Source organism: Platalea leucorodia, assembly GCF_965183815.1.
Source record: "Platalea leucorodia genome assembly, chromosome: 19".
Lineage (NCBI taxonomy): Eukaryota > Metazoa > Chordata > Aves > Pelecaniformes > Threskiornithidae > Platalea > Platalea leucorodia.
Genome location: NC_138841.1, coordinates 4,334,695 through 4,359,922, shown reverse-complemented (window position 1 = coordinate 4,359,922; position 25,228 = coordinate 4,334,695). Strand labels below are relative to the sequence as shown.

The 25,228-nt window shown below is 40.6% G+C and overlaps 1 protein-coding gene across 4 annotated transcripts; it reads left to right on the top strand.

Moving 5' to 3' along the window:
* Positions 1–88: 88 nt before the first annotated feature.
* On the top strand, positions 89–24,142 carry ST7L (suppression of tumorigenicity 7 like). Of its 4 annotated transcripts, XM_082330019.1 has the most exons (16): positions 89–302; positions 1,363–1,445; positions 3,014–3,173; positions 3,726–3,780; positions 4,387–4,502; positions 6,122–6,200; positions 7,014–7,168; positions 7,713–7,810; positions 8,438–8,552; positions 10,370–10,442; positions 11,109–11,211; positions 15,169–15,319; positions 15,466–15,558; positions 18,351–18,490; positions 23,292–23,370; positions 23,613–24,142. In XM_082330019.1, the coding sequence occupies exons 1-15, from the start codon at positions 104–106 to the stop codon at positions 23,343–23,345; spliced, it is 1,674 nt and encodes a 557-aa protein (XP_082186145.1). In that variant the 5' UTR covers positions 89–103; the 3' UTR covers positions 23,346–23,370; positions 23,613–24,142. The 4 variants fall into 4 exon arrangements, 3 of the variants coding, with proteins under 3 accessions (XP_082186145.1, XP_082186146.1, XP_082186144.1); XR_014230158.1 differs by lacking the exons at positions 23,292–23,370; positions 23,613–24,142 and adding an exon at positions 15,658–15,738 and having other exon boundaries at positions 18,351–18,480; XM_082330020.1 differs by lacking the exon at positions 23,292–23,370.
* Positions 24,143–25,228: the final 1,086 nt, after the last annotated feature.

The window sequence follows — 25,228 nt, the reverse complement described above, 5'->3', positions numbered from 1 at the left end:
GCGGTGATGGGCTCAGGGAGTGAGGCCCCAGAGCCGGCGGAGCCCCCCGGGCCCCGCCCCGCCGCGCTGCCCGCCCCTCTCCCGGCGTCCCCCGGCGGCGGCCATGGCGGACGGCGGCGGGAGCGGCCGAGGGCCGCCGTGCCCCGGGGCGGCCGCGGCGCTGCGGCGCTGGGAGCAGCTGCGGCGGCGGGCGGCGGCGGCGGCGCCGTGGGCCCGCGGGGTCCTGGCCGTGGCCGCCGGGCTCGGCCTCTTCTACCTGGTGCTGCGGGTGCCGCTGCGGCTCCGGGACAGCCTGGCGGCCGGTGAGACGCGGCGGGCCGCGCCGGGGGGCTGAGGGCTCTGGAGGCGGCCGGGCCGGGCTCCTCTGGAGGGCTGCGGGGCCGCCGGTGCGGGCCGGGCCGGGCACGACAGGGCAGGGCCGGCCCCCCCGGCAGTGCCCGCGGGCCGGTCCCGCGTCCCGGGCCTCCCGCAGCGACACACCGAGCGCATCCACCCGGCCCCGGGGCTCCCGCGGTGCCGCCACCTCCGGGTCTGGGGACACCCCGGTGTCCGCGGCTGCAACCCGGGCCTCGACAGCCCCGTGGCGGCGCCGGGGCAGCTGGAGGCGTCCGAGGCGGCCTCCTGGTGCGGCTCCCCGCCGCTGTTGCCAGGCCGGTGCCCCGGCTGCGTCCCCGGCCCGCACCCTGTCGCTTCGCCTCCGGCCGGGTGTCACAGCAGGCACCCGCTCCCCGCCCCGGGGGTCCCTCGTCAGGCCGGAGCCCTGGACTGGGGGTGAGCCTGCGGCATCGGGCTCGCCGGCACCCCCAGGCCGGGCCTGGCCCTCCGGCCGGGCTGCCCAGTGCCACCAGCGTCCCGCCCGTGGTCCCTCCGGCCCGGGCTGACAAAGCTGACGTGCAGTTCGGGTCAAAACCACGGTCAGAGTAGCACTAGAAAACTGCCTTCTCTGCCTTGTGCTGTAAATACCAGGAAGGAGAAGTCTGTGGAAAATGTAGGTTCTTAAGACTGAGTAGAAACTTGCATCAAAACAGTATGTTTGCATTTCAGATTAATGTGAAATAATACATTAAGTTGGCTTGTTGCTGTCCACCAGCCGTGAGGTAGTTGAAACCACAGGCTGCTTTGTCTGAGAACTTACACTGAATTTTTTAGATTGGGTATATAACCTAATTCACTGTCACAGATGGTTACAAACAGAAAATAATATACGGAAAGAGTTCTCTAACAAAGTAACATTATCTCTAAAGCTACTAGGACTATATTGTATTATATATTTACATAACATTTCGTTTGGCATTGTTTAATAAAAAGCTTTGTGTTTTTTAGTTCTGCTTGTTAAGTGTTTGTTTTTGTGTCTCTTAACAGTGACTGTGTTCTTAAGCACTTTGACTCCAAAATTCTACTTTGCCCTTACAGTGACTTCGTCTTTTATATCCGGACTGATATTTGTAAGTAGTCCACTTTTATTTTTTTAAACAACTTCAGCATCTCTAGGATGCTTTCATTAGGGGTAAATGCAGTAGGCTTTTTTTTTTGTCAGACTCTAGAGGGTGCCTTTGTACTAGGAAGGAACTTGTTATTCAGTAGCTTTTCTGATACATACGTACTCTTTTGCTATGTGTGTTGTACACTGGGGTGAGTCTAAGGAAAATAAATTGTCCCTGTTTTAGAAACTCAGGGTTGTTTTAAGGAGGTACGTGTCCCCATGTCCACGTACATATATGTGTGTATATACATAGATACATAAAAAGTGCAAAATACACTTCCAGACTCTGTAGACCTCTCTGTGTAAAGAAAATACTGAGATTTTTATCTTTTTTAAACTAGGTAGTTAAGAGTTTAGCTTCCCACAGTAATTGTTGGGAGGTTTTTATGCATGTGTCATCATGTAACTTAACGACTTTGGTGTGAAAATGAGCCAATAATTCAGCTCATCTTCAGATGACAGTGGGCACAGATGTGGCTGACTGCATGAAATGAATGGGGCGCACTTACATGGTCAGTTCTGCTCACGCAGCTGTTTCTGCAGTGCTATCATCTGACCCTGATGCAGACTGTGGTACTATCTACAAATCTTTTGGGTTAATCTTTATTTTCAGTATTAAAAGCTAAAGGAAATAGCTTGTCAATTAAACCTATTTAGCAGAATGTGCAAAATGTATTTCATAAGTGATTTTTTGTAGCCAATATGAAAAAAAAAGTGTCTCGTGGCAGAAACAACTTTGCTCTAAGTAATATTGCTTGGGTTTTGATTGAAGGATTTGAGGAAAGTCATATAAGGAGAGAGATTCTGCTTGTGATAGGTCTTTTATGTAGGTTTGCTCTTAAGAGAAAAAAGTGGTTATTGGTCAGCCACTATTTATAGTAATGCTTCTTAACAAAGAATGCAGTTTGTCTAAACATCGCTTTTTTCTGCGTGCTAATGAAAATGCTCAGATAAGTTGGTCCAGGGCTGACAGTATGGTATAGTGCTTGAGGACTGTGATACACAGGTTTTCTTAATAGTTTCAAAGTGAGAGAGAGAAATACTTTTGACCCAAAATTTCTGGTAAGTGAACTTGATTGCTGTTAATTCAGCCTTTCCTCTTTGGGCTTTTCTGACTGGCAGAACATGTCAGTTTAACTCTCCATTTTGTGCTTTATTCTTTTAGATTATTTTTGTAAAATGAAAAAACTACACCCATCTTGCAATTCTTGCCTCTATGCACAGTTTCCCTATACAGGCCCTTTCTGAAAGGGTTCAGAACTTATCCTAATGATTTGGGGAGGGAGGAATGTATGTTTGACTAAAATGTTACTGGTTTTTTTTCAGTCTTTTTCATGTTATGTGGGTGATCCTGTGTGACAAGATGGGCCAAATCAGATAATTAGTGTTAATTTGTATGTAGATAAGTTCTGTCTATGGTCATTGGCAAGGCAATGTCCTGGCTGTGAACAACTGGCTCTTCATCTCTGACATTTATGTTGGAAGGGCGTTGCCTAAGGAAACTTCTGGTGCTTTTTTCTCCTGTGACAGGTGTTTGAGTGGTGGCATTTCCGAAAATACGGCACGTCTTTCATTGAGCAGGTTTCTGTGAGTCATTTGAGGCCCCTCATTGGTGGTGTAGAAAACAGCCCTCCAGCACCAGCAGCTTTCTCAGCTGGAGAGAATGAGACAAGCAGGCAGAATATGCCAGGTGATTGTTAATGTTTCTCAGCAGTTTTCCCTGAGCTTCAAGGCAGCTGGTTCACGTGAACTGGCTTTTAAATGGCTTTGACTCTAGTGTTTGTAGTAACTGGAGAAAGGCCTACATCTTACAATGTGTTGTTTTAATAATGGTAAAGATAAGTAATAATGTATCTTTGGTCTAAAACATTCATTATTAAAAACGTTTTAGAAAATATATTACACACTTAGCTAGAACTGTTTCAGTAACATTAGATATGGACTGTTCTGAATATGTGCAAGATAAACATTGCATGGGTGTAAATGGCAGTGTTTAATCTTTCCACCGTATGCTTTTGTGCTCCAGCAATGTTGGGGAGCAAAAATGTTTGTGGGATAGCAGAAGTTAGATAGAAGAAGAAGATTGTATGATCATGCTCAGGTTGTATAACAATAAAATTAAAGCAGCTTTTGAAAGTAGAACTGCATTTGCATTACTGCATTTTAAAGTCAAGGTACTATTTCCTGTGCTCTTAATTCCAAAAGTTGTTTGGTTTTTTTTGTTTGTTTTTTTTTCCCCCAGAGTGCAAAGTGTGGCGAAACCCTCTCAATCTTTTCAGAGGGGCAGAGTATAGCAGGTATTAATTATCTTACTTTCCATTGCATATTTTTAAAATTAATCGGGGGCATACACATGACTTCTTCACAGAGCTTGCATTAGTAATATCAGGAGACAGCTGAGACCTGTAAGATTATAGGGGTGATTGATGCCAATCCTGTGTTTAAAAGGCATCTGTCCGAGCTTTGGCAGTTTCAATGTTAAGAATGCAAATACTACTGTAACATCATCAGGTTTTTTTGAGAGTAAAGTAGGAGAAAAACTTTATTCAGAGGTTGAGACAGTGATTCTGAATCTAAATTCTCTTTTATTAAACTGATGGCTGTGTTGTAAGTTTCCTTGTGTTATTTCATAGGAAAAGCTGCTTCCTAGGAAGCCAGTTCCCAAGTTGTTTAGAACTTGAGGATCAAAAAGACTTTTTTTTTCGCCTCTGAAGGAAGCCTTCTGGCAACCTGTACAGATTATGGAACAGTAATACTTGAAAACTTCTGGTTGGTAGCTCCAGTCTTTTATTAATAAAAATTTTCTGCGCTAGCTTCAGTTGTTAGGCACATCAGATATCCCCCTCGGTATCAGCATTACTATTTACTAGGAGTGCCTCTTACTGACATTTCTCCCGTTAAAGATATATGTGGGTGACTGGGAAGGAGCCTCTTACATACTATGACATGAATTTGTCTGCTCAAGATCATCAGAACTTTTTCACGTGTGATACAGATGCCCTTCGGCCTTCAGATACAGGTACCAATGTCGTATGCATAAGGTATATAACTGTGGAGAGTGTAAAGTGGGTATTTTTAATATACTTCGAGGTAGCGCAAGCTATTGTGTCAAATATTTGTGAAATGATAGCCTTTCTCAACAACTAAGGAGGTTTGATAGATGTATTTAGTGAAAAAGATGGTTTTTTTACCTTGTGCTTGCTCCACTGACTTTAATACTGTCAGGATCCTGACATATTTTAAGATCTCGCACTTTTCAAATAATTAACAAACCAATATTGAAAACCTGGATTGTATTCTCAGCAGCCAAAGATGTGGTCTCATTTAAACCTTGCTAATGAATAGTGCAGTCTCCAGAACTTTTTCGTTGTGTTCCACATGTTCAGTGCAGAAAATGTTCTCTACCTGGTTATTGTCAGGCGGGGTGCAAACTATTATCAATTTGTCAAGTTCCGGAAGTGTTACTTGTCAGCTGGCTGTGACATGCTTGATATGAACGACGTGTTTTTGTTTCACAAATGGAGTGTATTGTCTCGCTTACTAAGCCAAGACTAATATTTTGTTTCCAAAAGAAAACTCAAACATTTTTCCAGTTATTCTTGCTGGACAGCAGAGGGTTTTGTTCCAAAAGAAACATGTATAGATTCTTCAGTTTTCTTATCGTACTTGAGATAGGCCAGATATGTAACTTCACAAACGTAAGGTTTTGGAGTTCTTTCAGAACTGTTATTTAGTGTGAAAGCTATTAGTTCTGCCTAGAAAATGGTAGCTCCAAGTACGTTGTTTTTCTTTTGCTAGAAGTTGGTTTTCAGTTTGGGATTTCCATTTTTCCCTAATGGAAGCGCGGTGGGGAGGGGTTTAGAGTCATTGAATTGAACTTTTGTTTGCTCCTTATCAGGCTGTAATTTTGAATTCAAGTTGTAATTCAAATGACCCTTTTGAATAGATAGATTTCACCCTTTTTAGTTGTTTCCTGGAACACTTTCTAATAAGGTGATAAGTTATTATAGTATATCTTGAATTGTCTTTGCCATGTTAGGACATTCAAATATGCTTTGTAAATATAAAAAGAAATTGTTTAACCCTTTATGATCTGGTAGTTGTCTAAATACTTAAGTATGAATCTATACCTGTGCAAGACCCAGCTTACTCTATCACTGTTTTCTTTGAAGTTCTGTTTGAAAGCTTAAATTAAAATTCTGTGCAGGTCTGTGCAAGAGCCTGTGTTTAACAATTGCTCCTGCCAAGCTTTCAACAAATCTTGGGAAATGTTTCCAAAAATCTGTAGCAATTTAGAAATTGTACATCTGCCTGGTTATGTAAGCTGTCTTTGCTTTTCAGTGTAGGAGTTCTTAAATGGTCAGTGAATAATCTTCCTGGTGGTGTTGCTTTCTTAAATTAAATTTGGGGCGTAATGAGAAGTTGCAAGGTTCTGGTGCTTGTGGTAGAAACTCATGCTGGAATTAAAACACTTGTTTACTCTTCCCTCTAACAATTTTATAGCAAACAGGAATTTGCAAAATGGAAGTGAATGTGAATGTAGAGCTGAGGCATAAGCGCCAGCATTGCCCCCCTTGGCTCCCAGGTCTTTCTCCGGTGTCTCTGTCCCTCACCAGCCTTTCCGTGTTTTTGCAACAGTTATGCAGAAAGCATGGCGAGAGAGAAACCCTCAAGCCCGGATTAAAGCAGCATATCAAGCTTTAGAGTTGAACAATGAGTAAGTTTAGAATATAAGTTCAATTGCTGTATTTCTAATGTGAAAGATGAAGCGGAGTGGTATTGAGCACACTGTCAGTTTCTTGTTCTAATAATTTACTTTTAGCAAGGTTCTGAATAGCTTAAGGGGGACTTCTGTGACTATGAGAATTGCACACGGGGTTGTCAGCTGCACTGAAGTATTGAACTGGTCTATAAAAAAATAGCTTTTGTTCTCCCTTTTTCTTGGGAAAGATTTTAAAGCAAATCTTCATATCAGTAGCAGTAACAAATGAGAAATCTTCTTCAGATGTGGAACAGTCTAAATTGAATATGAGATCGTATGTGTTTCAGAGATGGCATTGTGGTAATGCTGTGTTTGGAGTTCACAGATGCCGCTCCTGTAAGGGATTTAAAAATACTCTTAAAACACAAACCAAAGAATTTCATGCACTTCTGTCATCGGTTTTGTTATGTAGTCTCGTTATTTTTGTGCAAAATGCCTACCTCCTGGTTTTAAAAAAACCAAACCCAAAAAAACCTCTCCAGACAATTACCAGAGCATTTTTAATATTTCAAGGAAAATAATTTGACTTGCTGTTACAATTCTTGCTTTTGTTCTTTCTTCAAATGTGTGTGTTTTCTGCAAAATGGAAAAGGTTTCTATTTTCCTGACACCGTTTAAATTCAAGTAAATATTTTGGTACTTTAATATTGTCAATGCTTAGATATTAAACATAAGTGAAAACTGCCCATTTCTAATGCTTTTAACACTTATTCAAAAAATACTGAACTTTGTCCCTCAGAATAATTAGTGGGTTTTTCCTTATTACAGTTGTGCCACTGCATATGTCCTCTTGGCTGAGGAAGAAGCGACAACGATTGTAGATGCTGAGAAGTATTTCAAGCAGGCTCTGAAAGCAGGAGAAATGATTTACAGAAAGTCTCAGAACTGCCATTCCCAAAGTCCCCAGCACGAAGCACAGCTGCGTAAGCACTTTTGAACCACATAAACTCTTGTTTTTGTGTGAGCAGAAATGTAAAACTTGTATTATAATTGGTGATTCTAGTTTGATTCCCAATTCAGCGAGGCAGTTCCTACTATTTTAGCTATGTTTGTGCATGGTGTGCTGTGTGATCTTTTGTACTACCAAAATGAAACTTAGGAAGTAGCAGTTACGTCGTGTATTCATCGTGGGTTGTCTTGCTGAGGCTCGGTACATTATTGCTCTGGAAAGCTGGATGGGTAGAGCAGACTAATGAAGCAAATAGTGTGTGTCAGTAGCACCTTCTCTTATTCCACCCAACATTTTGGAAAAAAACAGGATTTTTTGTTATTTAACCTAGTTAAATTTACTGGCATTGTTCTGGGTAGGCCTTGGTTGGGACAGCAGTAGTAATTATTTTATGCTTTTACATGTGGTTAGGAAAAAGGTTGTGGAGTTTTTGGTGTGGGTTTTTTTTTTTGAGGGAGAGAGCGAAGGAGAGGTAAGGATTGAAACTGATAGACTAATTTTTTTTTCTTTGTAATCAGGAAGAGACACCAATGTATTGGTATATGTGAAAAGGAGACTAGCTATGTGTGCAAGAAAACTTGGAAGAATACGAGAAGCAGTAAAAATGATGAGAGATGTAAGTGAAAATAAAAAAAATGAGCAACTGTTATTTTCAGTCACATTGTCCAAATTGATGGTTTAAAGTTTCTTTCTGGGCGTCATAATGAATCTAACTGAATTATTTTCCAATGAGATTTGCACATCATGATTCATGACTTTTTTTGAGAACAGTTCTTTTGGTTCTTACATGTAGGTTTAAAATTTTTGTATTATGTACTGTCATATGCTTACAGTTCTGTTATCCAGTTTGCCTCATGCTTGACTCAGTGACTAACTTGTCAAAATAGCCAACTTTAGACTTCATCGTCATTTTTCTTTCACTTGCCCGAGATGTATCATAAGTTCTTTTTTCACAGGAAAATATTACTGACCCAACGAACTCACTGTGGGAGTTGTGCAGATTTGCACTGAGAGCGTGTTGTATGAACCTCAGTATACTTATTTTCCAGTAGGTGAATATAGGAAAAAAGTAAGGCAGAAACGATGTGATTATCTTCATGCTGCTTATGTGTCAGTTTCTAACACTGTGAAAGAACAGAACATTGAAAAAAATTAAGTTATGGTGCTGAGTTCTATTAAGTATTTCAGGGATTCGGGTGCAATTCTATATGTGCTTAATTTATTTCTCTTTACGGATTTGCAGTTGATGAAAGAGTTTCCACTTCTCAGCATGCTGAATATTCATGAAAACCTCCTGGAGGCACTACTGGAGTTACAGGCTTATGCAGATGTCCAGGCAGTTTTAGCAAAGTATGATGGTAAGTGATGCCTGTTGGGAAATATTGGTGTTTTCCTGTAAGAGTATAGGTGAGGTGGGCAAGGTGTGCCTGTCCAAAAGCAGATGTCTACCCATGATCTCAGCTAGTTGGCTAGATTCCCTTCATCAGCAACAAATAGGCACTTCCAGAATGCAAGTCAAGGTTTGTTTTTTCTTTTTTTTCCCTCCTTTTGAATGATAAGGTCAAATTTAGGCAAGCTAAATTGCATACAAATTACTTTTTATGTTTTTAAGTTACTTCTAATCTGTAAAGAAATCTTGGAGCTCATTTAGCTTCAATTCAAGGATTATTTTAATTTTTTAATCTCTTCTACATCCCTAGTTATGCCTAAATTCATCAGCCTTTTTCAGTCAGCGCATAGCCCCCTACGTAACTGGTGTAAATAAGATGGAAAAGGTAGTTTTCTCTTCTGTCATCTTCCAGGCTTGGCCTCGTGATTCTGTAACACTGCAGTTGCTCGCCAGAGATTAGCAACGTGCAAGCATACTGCTTGCCAGAGATTAGTGGTATGCAAGCTTTGGTCCGTTAAATGGCGATAGTTTGCTTTCACTTTCCATCTCAACTAATACGTTTCAGGTGTTGTGCAAGTCTAGATAAAGCTTAATAAAATATATACTTTCTTATTGTCCTCAGAGTTTTGCCACCTAGATAATGCCCACATCATTAGTGTACAAAGTGCTGCTGTCAAAGCTGTCCCTTAAATCATCTTCAGAATGGAGGGACATAGAAGCAGTATTTTGTGGCAATCGTTCCCTGCCCTTGAGAAGTCGGTATGTTCTCTCTTGTGTCTCTGTTCCTTATTTCTTCAGGGAATCAAAAGTACAATATTCTTGCCCAAATCCTGTGCCCCTTGTGCGTGGCCACCCTAGCAGCCTGCTCCTCTTACTGGACCATCCATGTTCTTCTGTGTGGATTCTTATTAATTTAACAAAACCTTTTGCTCTTTTCCTGGTGCTTCTTTATGTTAACATCAGGAATTACGACACTTTCTTAAGAAAGGGTTGCTGATTTTTTTTCTAAGCATCTGGAAAAATGAGTATGAGCTTCAAACTCTCTGTAGCGCCCCTGTGTTTTGCTTGACACGACAGCCAGACTTCTAGTAAGTGATGGACAAGCCCAGGATGGGATTTACAAAAAAAGCAAGAGCCATCTGACTATACACAACATGGTACTTGGGAATTAGACCCCAGACTTTGTCTGCTTTTAAAGTAAACTTGTACTGTGGAGTGCTAACCTTCTAATCTGTAATTGTCAGCTCAAACTTGGCCTCAGATATTCTACAAAACCTACAACTAATAGAATTTTTCCCCATGGAACTGGAAAAGAATGGAAATTGCATTTTCATTAAAATTTGTCTGTCTGTAATGTAATTTTTTTGGTCAGCTTCTAGTCAGTCTCTCAGTATTATGTAAAACTGTGTTAACGTACAGTTGCAAAATTAGGTAAAGGTTAGAAGCTTATTTTAAACCTTTGTGGGTTAATACAGGACAAGTACACTGTTCTTAAGTGTGTATTTATACATGCATTTCTCTTTGAATTCAGTTTCACTGTCTTGGTACATTTAGAAGAAAACATTACTCTTTACCACCTAACTACAACTCTGAGTTTTTAATCTGAGGCTGACAAGTGACCAGAAAGAAGACTGTGCAAAGAAATTCAAAGTTTCTAATCATAGCTGAAATGTTCCAGATGTTACGTTCATTGTCTGCCCAAGTAAAAATCTTTAAGCTCAAATTATGTGGGTTTAAAACGTTTGTCTTGCCTTAGAATCTTACAGCTTAATTATTTTATTGTAGATATCAGTCTTCCAAAATCGGCAGCAATATGTTACACAGCAGCCCTGTTAAAAGCCAGAGCCGTTTCAGAAAGGTAAGCAAGCACATTTGTGAAAACAGTGGTTTATTGCTTATCTTGGGTTATGCTGTAAAATATGAACTAAAAAGGTCTAAATCTAGTATGTAGCAGTTACATTTCTAAGAGCAAGTTAAGCGTATTTATGTATATGTATGCATGTGTCATTAAACGTAATTTAAAGTTTCTTTTAAGCATCCATAAAGTTAATACAGGTGAAGATGTTTTTCAAGAGCCCATATATGCGCATGTGCTTTTGTATAAATTTTGTTTTCTGTGTTGTGCTTGTGGCGTTTGGCAGTTCTTTGTCCTGTGGATTGGGTAGGTGCAGGATATTTGTGGTAGTTCATGTTGACAATTCACTTTCGTTCTGGTGTATTTGCACAGCTGATTCTAGCTTTACCTCCCAGCTGGCGGTGTTGCAACAATCTTATGAAAGACTGGGTACTCAATTACCTTACGTGATTGACATGAAGTTTCAAAAAGTCAAACATAACTTTGTCATATGGGCATGGATGACAGTGAAGATACCTAAATTAACATGAACATTTGTCTCCTAGAAGGGTTTGTTTATCTTTCTTGGTAAATCAGTCAATTTTTAATGAACTCCAAGCTTACAATGCAAATAAACACCTGGTTAGCATTTATTATTTACTTTTGCTCAGCATAGGTTTTTCCCTTCAGGTTCTCCCCAGAAACTGCCTCCAAAAGAGGGCTCAGTACAGCAGAAATTAATGCTGTGGAAGCAATTCACAGAGCTGTGGAATTTAACCCTCATGTTCCAAAGGTAAGGGTATTTTTATTTCCTATTGGACCACTTTTTATTGTCTTCTGAAAGAAGTCATGTTACATTATCATCTTGTTATTTGAGCCTTTCTAGCCCCATGTTTTCTTGAAGGTGGTTGTAACTCCAGCCATTGTTGTTAAACACACTGGTATTTGTATCGTAAATGTTTGGTGGCCAGAATTAGTTGTTTGCAATAGATGATGTTTAAACTGGGCTTTTTGCAAAGAATTTAAACTCAAAATTCTCTAACTCATTGGAAAATCCCGTAATGTATTAATGAAGGCTGTTTGTTGGGTAAGGATAAGCATTAATAAATATAAATTTAGATATTTAAAATCCCTGAAGCCAAATTAAGTTCTCCAAACAATAACCACTCATAGTATTTGCGTGTGAACCTCATGAGGTTCAACAAGGACAAGTGCAGGGTCCTGCACTTGCGTCGGGGTAATCCCCGGTATCAGTACAGGCTGGGGGATGAAGGGATTGTGTGCAGCCCTGCCGAGAAGGACTTGGGGGTGCTGATAGATGAAAAGCTGGATGTGAGCCAGCAATGTGCTCTCGCAGCCCAGAAGGCCAACTGTAGCCTGGGCTACATCAAAAGCAGTGTGGCCAGCAGGTCGAGGGAGGTGATTCTGCCCCTCTGCTCTGCTCTGGTGAGACTCCATCTGGAGCACGGTGTCCAGCTCTGGGGTCCTCAGTACAAGAAGGACATGGACCTGTTGGAGAGGGTCCAGAGGAGGGCCGCAAAAATGATCCGAGGGATGGAGCACCTCTCCTATGAGGAAAGGCTGAAAGAGCTGGGGCTGTTCAGCCTGGAGAAGAGAAGGCTGCGGGGTGACCTTGTTGCAGCCTTTCAGTTCTTAAAGGGGGCTTATAAGAAAGATGGGGAGGGATTTTTTAGCAGGGCCAGTAGTGATAAGACAAGGGGTAATGGTTTTAAACTAAAAGAGGGAAGATTCAGACTGGATATAAGGAAGAAATTTTTTACAATGACGGTAGTGAAGCACTGGAAGAGGTTGCCCAGAGAGGTGGTAGATGCCCCATCCTTGGAAACATTCAAGGCCAGGCTGGACGGGGCTCTGAGCAACCTGATCTGGTGGTTGATGTCCCTGCCAATCGCAGGGGGGATGGACTAGATGACCTTTAAAGGTCCCTTCCATCCCAAAGCATTCTATGATTCTATTTCAAAGTACTTTTTTCTGCTGTGCTTCCATGTGTGGCTTCAGAACTCAGGTTATTGAAAGATCTACAGTCACTTATTTTCTTCATCCACGTGTAAACAAGATTAAGAGTCAGTATTACTACGGGCTGTAATTTAATGTCTGGCATTACTTGAAGCGGCCAAGATACGGATTCCACTGAGCATTGGGTGAAAATAAAATCTTACGTTGCTTTTTACTGTACTAGTGTTGTAATGCATTCAGTTTGAAACCTTGAATGCAGAAGGTTGGCTTAGTCCTGGACCTAATCCTCTGCAAATGATCATGGAGTCCGAATGACTATTCCTGTGAAGGCTCGAATTATCCAGCCGCTCTATTCTGTCTGCCTGTCCAATCTAATAGAATGTGCACTGAGAAAGCTAATTGCTGGGAGAAATTGCTGCTTGTTTGCATGACTGATCAAGAGCGTAGCAAGTTCATTTCAGACAGTCTCAGACAGATTTTTCTTTAGCCTCTGCCTTTAGGGGAAGAAGATTATAACGCATTATCATTATCTAAAAGTTCTTTTATTTTGTATATCCTTCAGTTGTTTCAGGAGCCTTATGTACCTTTTTAAAGAAGTTAGATATCATTTCAAACAGGCTGTTTGCAAAATATGTTTCATAGTTCTACAGACAATCATGGAAACTGATTCCAGGTTTCAGTAATTTGATCTTCTCTTCTAATTGTATGCCTATCCAGTCGTCTTCATGATTTTTTTTTTATTACAATTTTGCCTTGAAACAGCAATTTAATAGATGTCAGGGCAGGATTTTATTGGTGCTGGCTACCTAGAGCTCCAAAATGCCCGTAGTCAAAGCAAACAAGTGAAGTAACTTGCCCAATGGGTTACAGTGGACTAGTGGGGAAGAAAATCTGGGTTTTGAATTTGCAGTCTGTTCTGTCCCATGGACTAAGAAGAAATGCGTATGTAAAGTAGAAATCCCTTTGTTCTCGCATCTGATGAAAGTGGTTGTCTTTGCACATAACATCATTTTGCATAAGGAAAATAAAATAATGTTTGTTTCTCTTTGTTCTGAGTTATGCTTTTACAAGGATGGGTTTTGTTTGGAAAGTTAGGAAGGCATTTTACAGTGCTAGAAAACCGGTACTCTTAAGCCATTTCAGATTAGAGATCTGTAACTACATTTCAGTAATGCATGAAACAATCTTTTCCAGTCACCATCTGAATACCTTACAAATTTTTATTGCGTAGAAAGACTTTCTTAAATCTGCAAACCCCAAGATATTTCAGTACTGATACCTTGCCTGTCTTATGGTTAAACACGGACATGAAAACCTACCATGAAAACCTGTGGAATTTTTCTGTGTATGTAGTAACATGGGCGCAGAGACAGCCCAAGTGTGGAGTTCAGCGTTGGCACGTTGTAGCAGCGCTTGCAGCGGGGCTTCATCGTCACAACTGCGTTGACGTTCCCTTGCTCTCTGCGCAGTTAGTACAATGGAAGAGTGGGCACTGCGGAGAGCGTGAGGAGTCAGGTCAGGGGTCAGATATTTGAGACCATTTTCCCACAGCAGCCCTGTGTGAGTGATCCTTTACTGTGTTAAAAAAAAAAATAAAAATAAAAAAAAAAAAAAATTGAAGAGGATTAGAGGGGATTAGCAAGAATATTACCCTCCGGAGTGTAGGCCCAAGGCACTAAGAGAAGAACCTAGCCAGGCAGTAAATGTGCTTTATTTGGCCGGGGCACAACCCCTCCTACATTCCTTCAAGAATCTGAATGGGAAAAGTTAAGTCCTCAAACTGGATTAGTAAATAATCTCATAGTTTGTGGCATCTGCTGAAATAAATCGGCGAGTTAGCTGCATTCTTACACTTTGGGAGACAGTCAAAGGAATTGCCAGCTACATTGATCAAAGATGTGGATTAACTTTGGCTGTTATTGGATGAGACACTATATGCTAGGAGAGAACAACTCGCAGGTAAATACTAGAGCTGAAACTGTCATTTCGTTCTTGTAAAAATTACTCATCTGTTTTTAAAAGCTGAGTTCAAATGAATACCTGTCTTTTTTTAATGTACCATCAGAAAACAAAATTGCGTGTCCTGTGTTTCAAGGGAAATGGAAAATGATTAATCCTTGTGTTCTTTGACCCTTCCGGCCATCAGATACTCTGCTGATGTAGGGAGAAAGCTGAAATTGAAAAAATCTGAAAGTAGAGATACTTTGTGGTAGTCTAGGAAAACCACATTGAAACAAGATTTTCCTGGGGTTGGTTTATTATTCTTCCTTTGGTTAGCGTACTGACACTTTCTGGTTTGCTACTCATACTTGAGAGCTAACAAGTACTTAGCCTCCTACATTGAAACTTTCAGCGATTAAATGATGAGCAAAACAAACCAGTTTGTTGTTTTTGTTTGGTTTTTTTTATTAGCCGACAAGTGTAGCTCATTGATGTTGCACCTGTGACATTATACTTTCCATATATTCCACAAGAATGTATTTTTACTTTGCCTTACTGAAGATGGATTATTTTTTTTTTTTGTCCTGATATGTTGCATGTGAAAACCCCGATTTAAGAGTCTTGTACACGGACGTGTGCTTTGCTGCTTTTCACTTCCCATGCGAGTGCAGGCTGCATGCGCTGTGTCAGGACTGGGCTGTTTCTGTAACAGGTAGAAGTTGGCCCCTGTGTGATATGCTTAGTTATACCTCAAATGATCATTTATGTTTCACAATTAAAGATTTTTGGAATATTCCATGTCACCAAGTGTGCTTTCCATTTTTACTTTCAGTATTTACTAGAAATGAAAAGCTTAGTGCTACCTCCAGAGCATATTCTGAAACGAGGGGACAGTGAGGCAGTAGCATATGCTTTTTTCCACCTCCAGCACTGGAAGAGGATAGAAGGGGCTCTAAATCTGCTACACTGTACATGGGAAGGCAGTAAGTATCTCTCCTTGTTTTATTTTTTTTCTGTACAGTAGACTAATCTCTCTGCCTTTATTCACCTCAAACACGATTGGTTCTCTTTGTGAGAAGCTGGTCGCTTGGTTTAGATACAGATCTAATGTCACTCACTCTTTTTTCAGCATTTAGGATGATCCCATACCCGTTAGAGAAAGGTCATCTTTTCTATCCCTATCCGAGCTGCACAGAAACAGCAGACAGAGAACTGTTGCCAAGTAAGTGGTTTCTAAGCAGTAATGATAATAAAACATAAGCTTAGGACATGTTCAGTTTGTGGTATTCTGTATTTACCTTACTGTGATTTTTTTTTTTAGTTTGAGCTTCCTGTGAAAGGGATTCAGCTATTTGTTGATGTCCCTCCCAAACGATCCTGAAGCACTTGTCATGCGTGTGTGGTAAATGTTAGCTTGATTCTGTAATAGCATAAGTCCTTCAGAGACAAAGTCTGTGTGTGGTACATTCAGACTAAGTTTAGCCAACTTTGAGAGCAACAAAATGGACCAGTTCTTTAAATTACTTTTAAAAGAAGCCATGGATTTGACTACTGTTGTAGAGGAGCTGTTTCCTTTTAGCAAGGAATAAATGCATGGTTCCAGTCCTGCATTCAGGTATCTAGCAGAACCTGTCTGTGATCTTACGGAGAATCCTTGGGTAATCTATAGCTTCACAGAATATGTCTTGCTTTCTGTCATTAATTCATCGGTACATATTTGTCTGCTGGATGGTATGCTTCCTGGAACTTCTTGTCCATGTGGGTATTTTTATGGATTTATACTAACACTTGATGCTGAAAAGCAAGTCTTCTCCAGCAGCCCATTACTTCAAGATTAGTTTACGCAATTATGAGTCTACATTTTTTTTTTTCTTTAGGTAAGGCAAACAAACTAAATCATTAGGGCCTGTGCTCATCATATTTAGGAAAATAGCATTAGTTTAGATTAGAATTGTACTGTTAATTGTACATGTTAATAGAATTCCTTTGGGGAAGAACTTCTACATCATGAAGAAATGCAAGTCCCACGGGACTGGAAAGGGCTACTGCAAAAGCACCAGCAGACCCACTGAGACCACAGCTGTGGAAAGGAAAACTACACATACGTGTTTCTATTTAAAAGCCTGAAGTTATATTTAAAATGTGTAATTTAAATTTGCCCCCAGACTGCTTTAAATTACTCATTTCTCACTTATGCAGGATATTGCACAAGGAATTCCTTGGTTAGCAACTAACCCTAAATTGTAGACTTCCCAGCATAATTAAACACCAACACATGCAGATATTTCAACACGATCACTCACGCATTCCTGTTATGTTTTAAATATAAAACTACCCATAAATAAAATCATCTTAACACTTTTATTGCAGTACTTCCTCGACAAATCTTGACACTTAATTTTTTTAAATTTATCTATTTAAAATAATGTTGACCAAATTAATGGGTCAAAAATCCTGTCTTGGTCTGACTAGTAACAATTCTCAAATGACTGTGAACATATAGAATTATCTTTACTTGTCCTTATCTATTTTGGATTTGATTTTAATTTCTCAATGTAGGGAAAAACTAGTGCAAAAAGAATCCTTTCTGTTTAGGTTTTTTTTTTAAACTTTCCTAACTTATGTTGGGACCTTTCCTAAATTATATTGCTCCATGTTTTAAAAATCAGGTGAGTTTCTACATAGTATGAGAGCATAGCAGTGTTCCATAGTAGACAAGTGGTTTCTTTGGTTGCTCAGCAGAGAGAAGTGTGTTACTCTTATACTGTGTCATGGCCTGGCAGGGCTGATCGCGTGTTAGGAAGGTAAACCGATGATCTCTGGGATAACGTTAAACATCTCTGATGGGCGTTAGACATGGAACTCCAAATGTTCTACTTGTGCTCCAAAATCATATACTTAAAAGCAAAAAAAAAACCCAAACGCTTTGCCATTAGTTGCAACAGCACAAGCCACTTTTGCTGGGCTTGCTCTTATGTGCTTTCATGTGCCAGCATTCAGAAACGGTAACTGGGAGGGTAAAGTGCCTTTTTCCTCCATAGACCTCAGTTCAAAAATGAATACAATTGTATTTTCTTGTTTTACGAAAAGTCTTACTTAAATTTTGAGGCTTTTGTTAGATTTTAAAAACGGCTTGTCAAGAAGCGTGCAGCCCTTTCATAATTACTTATGTCTATAGAAACTATTTTTTTTCTTCATTTGAAAACCCTTTAAAATCATTGGATAAAAGTCAGAGCTGCAGGTACTCAGAGCCAGTAAGTAATTGCAAATTCACCAAACAGGTCCTCGGCTAGTAACAGTAGTAGTGTCTTGAGTGCTGAAAGCCTCATACGCCAGCCCTTAGCCTGTCTAATCACCTTCTTTTGATTTTGTTACCATAGATTGGAAACTGCAAGGAGCTGCTATGTACAGAATTTATAACCTAGTCCTGGTACTGTTTTCTTTGAGGTCTACTCTGTCAACTGCTCTGGAAAGATTTACTGTGGCCTACCAGCCAGAAATCTTTGAAAAGTATTAAGGAGCCACCTTGCATGTATATATAACGTGATGGTTGTTTTGTACTTGCTGAGCTTCTTATAGGATGGGAAGATGTGCTGTTCTCTTCAGGTAACAGGATTAGTGCTTCAGGGCGTTGGAAACACCTCAATTGTTTAAATTGGTCTAGGTAATTTTGACAGCTTGTGAATTTTACAGTTCTTCCCTCTGTCCTGTTAAAAGAGTAGGTACCAAGAACGAAGCCTGATGAAATGCTTCAAAAATAAAGCCCATGCAAGTGAAAAAGAAGATTGGGAAGAGAAAGATGTAATGACTGTTAATAATGAAGACAAGCGTCTAATGTAGGGGAAAAATTTTTGAGAAGTTTTAAGTACTGGGACCTAACATGTGCTGCACAGTAGTCTTGAGTCCACGCTTACTCCTTCTGAATGTCTAGAACTGAGTTACAAGACTGTGTAAATAATTCAGAAAACTGTCCTCGATTATCAAATGGCAATATTCTTCATTTTTTCCTTTCAGCATTTCACGAAGTCTCCGTTTACCCACAGAAGGAACTTCCCTTTTTCATCCATTTCACAGCAGGCCTATGTTCCTTTTCGGCAATGCTCGCCCTCCTCACGCACCAGTTCCCTGAGCTGATGGTCATTTTTGCTAAAGCTGTAAGTATTGCCTCTGTCATGGGGCTTCCTTAGGTAACTTGTGGGATCTTTGGGAGTTTTGAGGTCCATGGTGAAGTAGGCTCTCGTCAGTCTCATGCTTGTGGGCCGTGAATTATTTTATCTCCTTTTGTATGAATCTAGTTAGTGACAAACACTTGTTGAAATTTGGGCAAAATGTCTATTTTGACAAGAAGGTGAACTGTTAGTGTAACGTACCATGGCCTTAATTTGCGCTCTTATGGTGAGAGAGCAGCATTTCAGCACCAGAGAAATTTTGCCACAGAGCGCTGTGTTGAGTATGGATTTTATTCTCATGGAAATGGAAGACTGGAGTGCGAGAGCCTCAAAAAATAAATTTGTTGACTGGAGATTTTGAGAAGTGAGTAAAAGGCAGGCTGGACTGCAGGAAAAACAGGTCTCTTGCTGAGCATTGGAAACTAGTAGCATGATGTGAATAAAACGGACGACAACAGAGATAAAGTAACTGTTAACTTCCAAGCTAGGTTCTGTAGTTAGCTGTCAAGTACTTTTGGGAATTAGAGCAATGGTTTTATATCTCATCTGGTTCCAGTTACTAGATGGAGAACGTGTTCAGCGACCACAGTTCTGTCACTCGAGTGCCTGTTCAAGGATAGAAATTGGACTTGGCAATGACAAACAGGCTTGTAGCTAGATACGTTTCTAAATTGTGCTGCTTTAAATATATCTAAATATGTCTGCTGTTGAGTCATTTGTTCTTTTGGGTGCCTTCTGTGTCCATCTCCTTTCTCCTTCTCTCTGCCCTGCTCTCTTTAGGGTTTCTTTTCCTTGCTTCTCTGTTAATATTGCTGCTGGCTGTAACCTTGTCGTCTTTCCCTGGATGCTGAAGCTGTGCTGTCTTACTTTGGCAGAGGGAGAAACTGCATAGGCAGCTTCCCCTCCCCACTTCTCAACTAAGCCGTGCAGTATATTTGGCCTTTCTTGAACTGTGGATCTCACGCGGTAGAGCGGAGTGGCAAATGAAGAGCTCTGAACTCTCAATGAATCATTTATTCTAGCTTTGCTAGTCAAAATAGAGGGTGAAAGGTGTTAGGCTTTCTTGCTGTTTCAATGCAGCAGGTAATGGAGACCCGGGAGGTAAGCTTTTCTCCTTAAGAATACTTTGTTCCTAAAAGCGTTGGCTTTGCTAGCAATTCTAGTCTACAGCATCCAATGCAGGTCTGAGAGTGAGGCCCCATTTCCACACAGTTCTGTTATCTTTATGTTGGAAAATGTAGTTGGATATGCCAGTGACAAATTTCAGTGCTGCTCATAATTGGCTGGGTTCATAGTAACTAGGGTCTAACTATCTGCTTGGTTAATTCTGTAAGGACTGCATTAGCAAAGTTGTACGATTTCCAAAGAGATACGAGGTCAAATGTTACGCTAACAAAGAATTGCTTGGTGAAGTTCTCTGCTGGGTTTCTTGAACCAAAAAAAGATTTTGTATGAGTTAGTTGGCTTTGCGTAATGGCATTTTGAATGTCAAGTGACATGTCCAAACGCAGGGAAAAAACTCCCAGGGTTTGGTCATTTGGCAGCATGTTTATTTTGCTTATTTTCTGTAAGAAAGGATGGATAGTGTCTGTTCCGCTGAAAAGGTGATCAAGAAGCATGCATATTGCCGCATCGTTCCACCAACCAAGTCACGGTGGTGGCAGACACGGACAAAGGGGTTCTTGCCACTCACTCTGCTAGCTTAATACTGGCAAAAGTGGAAACTGGGTATTGAGATAAACAGACAAGAAGTGAATTCTGTATTAATCTCTTGAGATTGACAGCTGAGAAGGAAATACCATCTTCCAGTATTCTGCTATTTTAGATAGAGTTAATGTTAACTCCCAGTCATACTCTAATGACCTAATATTCTTCCTTATTTTAATTATTAGATTATTGTACTCTTGATCCCTTTCCTGATGTTTTTAGAAGCATTCAGAAAACTTGCAAGAAACAATGATATTCAATATCAAACTAACACTTCCAATTTTATTCAGAGATTGCTTCAGTATTTTAACTATAGATAATGCTGTGATGGCTGCTGACACTTTATGAAGCATTATCTCGTGTCTGGAGGGATGTGGCAGTAGCATCTAGTTGAATTTTCATACTGAAAATGGAAGTTTACCTTCTCTTTAATGACACCCGCCTCTCCACCCAAGAATACTGTAATAAAACAATTATTATTTGCTGTATCTAGTGTTATGTCCGCAGGTAATTCCAGTGCTTTAAGCTTTCTAAATGAAAAAAATTTTCCTGTGTATTTCATTATTTCAAGTATTTTTTCATGATGCTGTGTTTTAACTTACAGTAATTTGAGATAATAAATTTCTAGACAGTAGATACCTGGAGTGCTTTGGCCTTAGTGAAAAAGTGATACAAAATATATTTCCAACAAATTGTTGAATTTCCAGCAAATCTAGAACACAGTTTTAGGAAAGACAATTGGAGAGTATCGTGTATATGGAATTTTTCACTATAAATCTGTAAGTGACTTGAATATGACTACTTAGATTGCATTTCAGTTGCTTCTTAATCAAACTGTTGTTTCCAGCAATTGGATCTACAGCGAACTGCATGCCTCTAAAGGGTTTTAAGAAGTCGAATACCTTTCTATTGACTTGAAAAGTCAGAGTTTACATATTTTCATTTGTTAGTGCTTGAGTTTGTTTCCTCCATAATAAATCACAGGGTAAACCTTGGCAAATTGCTAAAAATATTCCAAGTGGCCAAAAATCACAATGAAGCATTTACTAGTTCCAATGTATACAGTGTAATACACCATCAACAGAGACTGGAGCGCTGGCACCGGCTGCGAGCCGGCTGCGGTCCTGCCTCCGCGCTCCCTGGCCCTGGGACCAGGCGCCAGAGGGATTTTCGTTGTCTTGCACAGGTGGAAGGGTTTGCAGGCACTAGGGACTGGTGCTGGCAGAAGTGCTTAGCATTTACGGATCCAGTTAGAGCCAACTGTGGCTTACTAGTTCTCTTGAACTCGGACTTTTAATATCCTTTGACTAAGGGAAGATGTGCCATGTGAGCCAGTGCAGGTGAGGCCAGTGGCATAGGCTCCGTATGGCCTGCGGTATGAGTGCAAGTGCTCTCGGTGGGTAAGAGCTCAGCCTTGCTGTTGGTTTCAGCTAGATTTCTGATCTCTTGGAGAATCACTCTGTTCTTGATCATCAGAGACAGCTCTGTTTCTTAAGTAGTTGCTGTTCGGAATTGTCTCGGTAAGTGACAGAAGGGAGGAGGTATGCAAAAGGGATGACGGTAATCTATACAGTTCACTGAGCAAGCTGAAAAATACTCCGTTACATAAAACAACTTACTGTTGAAACTGCAGACAAAAGGGTCTGATTATTTTTCCATTCAGTATGAATTTTTAGTTTTTAATAATTACATAGGCGGAGAACTAGGTAGCTATGTATCATCTTGCAAAAGTGATGTTGCACAATTCCTTCTATAATATCTTATAAAGATACCAACAAGTCTGCCTTCAAGAAAACAAGAGATGCAGAGTGACAGCAAGGACTGTAAATAGTCTTCTCAGAAGCTCCTGAAAACAACCAACATGCTTACCTGCCAAATCAATCCCATTTTTTAAGACCGAACCTTATGCTACTGGAATAGACGAGTATTAGTTAATATTAAAGTATTGAAAAAATATTGCAGCAGTGTTTCTGCTGAATCCTACTGAAAACAACTTCCTTGTTCAGGGAATTGGACAAAATCCTAAGACAGTCCATGTTCCAAAGACTTTTGATATGGATTGCTTGATATTTTCACAACAATGAAAGAAGTCATGGGACTTAAATTAAAAATTGGCTAATTTTTATGATTGCGAGATTAGGAGAAAACATTTCTCATCCTGGTTGCTCCGTAGCTCCCCATTAGAGGATGCCTTGCCATTTTGCTGATAGCAGCCATCTAGAGACAGAAAATAGGACTAAACAGAGCCCCGTCTGGCAAGTCCTGCTTTCTGCGACACTCTGCTTTACTTCTGAACAAATCCCCCTACCACTTTCCCCAAAGCTCATTAAGTGAGACTGGAGAATTAACTTTTTAGCCAGCTGCTGAACTTTTCATATTTATAAACACTTGAGTCTTTTGCTTATCTAAGAGAAAATGTGTATAGTTTGGAGATGTGCACTTCCCTGCCAATGTGTAATGAGTGGTTCTACACTTGATAGAAAAAAAAAGCCTGAAGTTTCCTGTCACAGCTGAGTGTCGATGCCAAGGGCAAAGGTTTCTTGCCTTGCTAATCTACATCTTAACTCATGCACTTAATGTGAAGGTGCCACACGCAAACAGGCAGGGAAGAAGCTGGCTGCCATGAAAAGCTCCTGCACTGCTGTGAATGTTATGTTTTAAAAGCCTTTTTAATGTAATATTTGAGGTTATGATATAAGCCAGGAGGGCCAAAGTAAAACCCTCAAAGTAAATGAGTCCTGTCATTGCTGCCTCGTGAAAAGAGGGTTTGTATGAGGATAACACAAGTCCCAGCGGAATACTTGGGGGATGGGTTGAGAAGGTGCAGGGGAGTTTGCACCATTTGTTTTAGCCTAATCTTTATTTCTGGAACTGTTTAGATGGCATCTAGAATATGGATCCTGTCTGGAAGCACGGGCCGGTCTCGGTGGATTGTCTGTTGGGTTTTCACACGTTTGAGTCGAGAAAATACGCTACCCTCCTCCCCAGTCTGTTCAACACTGAAGGCGCAGTGCTCAGAGCAGCTGGAAGAGTTGTAGCACAGAGAAACGCCGTCCTAACCCGTCCTCCTTCTGCCTAGGTGCTGCGGGTGCTGTGGCCTGTGAGTGCTCCCAGCGTTCTGGCCTCCAGCTGAGTGGACCGCGCCGGGGACGCAGGGGGTGAGTGGACAAGGCTGGAGCCGTGGCTTCCCAGAGGGTTTTTTCTTCTTTTGTGTGTCTTGGCTAATATTTAATGATTACTACAAGCCTATTTCGTGGTGTCAGCATTGAGGGGATCATAGCTCTGTTGCCTTGAGGGAAGGATACTGGGTGGTTTTTTGTTCATACCTTGAGCCTGTAAAAGAACGTTGGTTTTGAAATTGAACTAATTTGTTGTTTTTGTTGCGTTCTGTTTCTTCCAGCACTTTGGGAATCTTCTTTCACCCTTCAGCTTCGTTATGGAAAACATCGAGGTCCTCCTGCTGTCCAGTCTCTGGCATCAGCCAACTCCAGTGTGACTGGAGCGTGCTTTCCACGATGGTTCGATGTCGTTGTTCTCACGAGCCTCACCCCCGGTGGTTAGCTGACCCCTAGACATGAGGAGCAAGGAAGAAAGCTGTGCTATTCAAACTGGTATCTTTGACAGGCTTCCATGTTGGTAATGGTGCTTAACGTATGAATTTCTTCTTTGGCCTTAGTCTGTAATCATCTAAGAAAATAGTTTTTGTTGAGCAATACCTTATTGCTCTCTTAATCACTTGTACAACTGGAAGCTAATACTTCCTCTGTAAGAAAGGAGAGGACACAAACTGAGCAGATGTTTGGAGTATTGACACTTCCTTCTCAGCTGCAGATGCACCAGATAGTTGGCTTAGATTTAATTTTATAAGCCTTTTTCAAAATATTTGTTAACAGCAAAGTATGGTTCTGCTTTCTTTATTAAAAGATTGCTTCTTAACACATTGAATTTGTTGACTTCTTAAGTGTCTGTTTAATACAGATTATAGTGTGCAAACAAAGATTTGTTTCTTCTGTATCCTGTAAGCTTGCATTACGCAAGGAAATTGTAGTATAAACTCCTCTATTTCATATTGCTACTTTAGATTTAATTGTGCAACTTTTGTCTTTCAAACCGCTTTGCCTTGAAGAACAGGATGGTTTCTGAAACTGCCAAAAGTGGTTGTGATATCTGCATGGGAGTCTTTTGGGGAGACCTGAACTTTGAGGTGTTAGTCCAAAGTACTGTCGTTGTTGATATCAAGACTTGAGGAGAACTTAGATGTGGAGCACTCTTCAAAGGAGTTGCTTCATATGTGGACCAGCCACAAGGGTTTGTTTACTGCAAAGGTGAAAAGATGGCTGTGGCAGCCAAGTGGTTTGAGGTAATTGGTGTGACCTCCATTTCCACTCCCCCCCGTTAGAGAAAATGTCTGCTTTTTCACATTCGGGTCTGCTGCTCGGTATTGAGGAAGCAGAGTCATGTTAGCCAAAGCTTCTTGAAAGTGGAAATGATAAAAATAGCACAGGCTTGGGGATAAATGCTAATTCTGAGCACCTGAAAAGTTGTCCATCATCTTACATTTTACAGATAAACACACATACTTACCCACAATAACTAGGGAGATTTTACATGTTTAATCTTCGCTGATCTTTGTGAAGGATTGATGTAAACCGTGACGTTGATGGCTTCTTTCATAGGTGTTGTAAATCATTCTAGTTGCTGAATCCTGGATGGAAGAAGCTTGCTGTAGCCTACTCTATTCTCTGAATAATACCTAAATCAATCAATTACAGGTCAGTTTGAATTGACTTAGAGTCTATCTTGACTCAGAAGACTGATTGTTTGTTTGTTTGTTTGTGTTTTGTTTTCCCCAAATCCTTCTTTACCTTGTAAACAAAGTAGTATGCAGTGGACCTACGCATCTCATATAGCGTAGCTTATTTGTAACTCTGGCTGAGAGGAAACACACGTGTTTAGGTAGAAATGCCATTGTTGCTCTCCACTGTATATTTCTATTGACTGGGCTTTAATCCAAGT

Excerpts from the sequence above, each read along its gene's own strand:
- ST7L (XM_082330018.1), top strand. The coding sequence starts at position 104 with ATGGCGGACGGCGGCGGGAGCGGCCGAGGGCCGCCGTGCCCCGGGGCG. Across the intron at positions 6,201-7,013 it reads GCTTTAGAGTTGAACAATGA|TTGTGCCACTGCATATGTCC; the intron begins GTAAGTTTAGAA and ends TCCTTATTACAG. Across the intron at positions 15,320-15,465 it reads ACACTGTACATGGGAAGGCA|CATTTAGGATGATCCCATAC; the intron begins GTAAGTATCTCT and ends CTCTTTTTTCAG.